The sequence below is a fragment of the Taeniopygia guttata genome, chromosome 33 (assembly GCF_048771995.1).
Source record: "Taeniopygia guttata chromosome 33, bTaeGut7.mat, whole genome shotgun sequence".
Classification (NCBI taxonomy): domain Eukaryota; kingdom Metazoa; phylum Chordata; class Aves; order Passeriformes; family Estrildidae; genus Taeniopygia; species Taeniopygia guttata.
This window is the reverse complement of record NC_133058.1, coordinates 3416867-3418581: the sequence shown is the minus strand read 5'-3', so window position 1 is coordinate 3418581 and position 1715 is coordinate 3416867. Positions and strand designations below refer to the sequence as shown.

The 1715-nt window shown below is 52.7% G+C and overlaps 1 protein-coding gene across 1 annotated transcript; it reads right to left on the bottom strand.

Annotated features, from left to right (window-relative positions):
* Window positions 1-574: 574 nt before the first annotated feature.
* Window positions 575-1507, bottom strand: LOC140681248 (olfactory receptor 14C36-like). The gene has a single exon (XM_072920726.1). It carries the CDS (start codon window positions 1505-1507, stop codon window positions 575-577), a length of 933 nt encoding a protein of 310 aa, XP_072776827.1.
* Between the last annotated feature and the right edge of the window lie 208 nt (window positions 1508-1715).

Here is a 1715-nt window from a genome sequence, read left to right as displayed (position 1 = left end):
CCAGGGCCCAAATCCAACAAGGTGAGATTTAACAAGTCCAAGTGCCGGGTCCTGCACTTTGGCCACAACAACCCCTGCAGTGCTACATACTGGGGACAGAGGGGCTGGACAGCAGCCAGGCAGAAAGGGACCTGCAGGGACTGATGGACAGCAGGCTGGACATGAGCCAGCCGTGTGCCCAAGTGGCCAAGAAGGCCAATGGCTCCTGGCCTGGATCAGGAATGGAGTGGCCAGCAGGAGCAGAGCTGCTGTGCCAGCACTGATCTGCCCCAGCTCTGCACACAGACATTGCTGCTGCAGCTCCAGAGAAGGCAGCAAAAGGGCATCTCTGCAGAAAACTGTGCTGGGACATCCTTTAGTTCCTTTGAAGCCACCAAGAGTGCAGCCCCTAATTGACACAGTCTGTGGGCACAGGGGATATGTTGAGTAACAATATGAGAAATGGAACTAAAATTATATTTATTGTGGACAATATGAAGAAAGTAAAAGGGGAAAAAAATCCCCACAGTTAAAGCAACAAGAAGTACCACAGATGACTTGTATTTAAATTGATTTGCAGAAATTGCCAATCACTTTAATGTCCCTGAAAGCATCCAGTCATCAATCTCCTTACTGCAGCCTTGAGCTCCTGGTTCCTCAGGCTGTAGATGAGGGGGTTCAGGGCTGGAGGCACCACCGAGTACAGAACTGACAGGGCCAGATCCAGGGATGGGGAGGAGATGGAGGGGGGCTTCAGGTAAGCAAATATTACAGTGCTGACAAACAGGGAGACCACAGCCAGGTGAGGGAGGCAGGTGGAAAAGGCTTTGTGCCGTCCCTGCTCAGAGGGGATCCTCAGCACAGCCCTGAAAATCTGCACATAGGAGAAAACCATAAACACAAACCAACCAAATCCCACAGACACAGTAACAGCAATGAGTCCAAGTTCTCTGAGGTAGGATTTGGCACAGGTGAGCTTGAGGATCTGTGGGATTTCACAGAAGAACTGGCCCAGGGCATTGCCATGGCACAGGGGCAGGGAAAATGTACTGGCTGTGTGCAGCAGAGCATTGAGAAAGGCACTGGCCCAGGCAGCTGCTGCCATGTGGGCACAAGCTCTGCTGCCCAGGAGGGTCCCGTAGTGCAGGGGTTTGCAGATGGACACGTAGCAGTCGTAGCACATGATGGTCAGGAGGAAATACTCTGATCCAAGAAAGAAGATAAGCAGAAAAACCTGAGCAGCACATCCTGTGTAGGAGATGGTGCTGGTGTCCCAGAGGGAATTGTGCAGGGCTGTGGGGACAGTGGTGCAGATGGAGCCCAGGTCGCTGAGGGCCAGGTTGAGCAGGAAGAAGAACATGGGCGTGTGCAGGTGGTGGCCGCAGGCTACGGCGCTGATGATGAGGCCGTTGCCCAGGAGGGCAGCCAGGGAGATGCCCAGGAAGAGGCAGAAGTGCAGGAGCTGCAGCTGCCGCGTGTCTGCCAGTGCCAGCAGGAGGAAGTGGCTGATGGAGCTGCTGTTGGACATTTGCTGTGGTTGGACTTTGGGTACTGCTGTGGAAAAAAGGACACTGAAGAGTTAGCGGAGATACCTGTAACCAAAATCAAAGCCATTTCCCATACACCCTCCTCAGTGACACACACAGACACACTTCTGTGTTTAAGAATTCTGAGGTTTTCTTTATAATCTTCCCTGTATCTGTCCTGATGTTCTTGGATATCGGAAACCCTCAGCA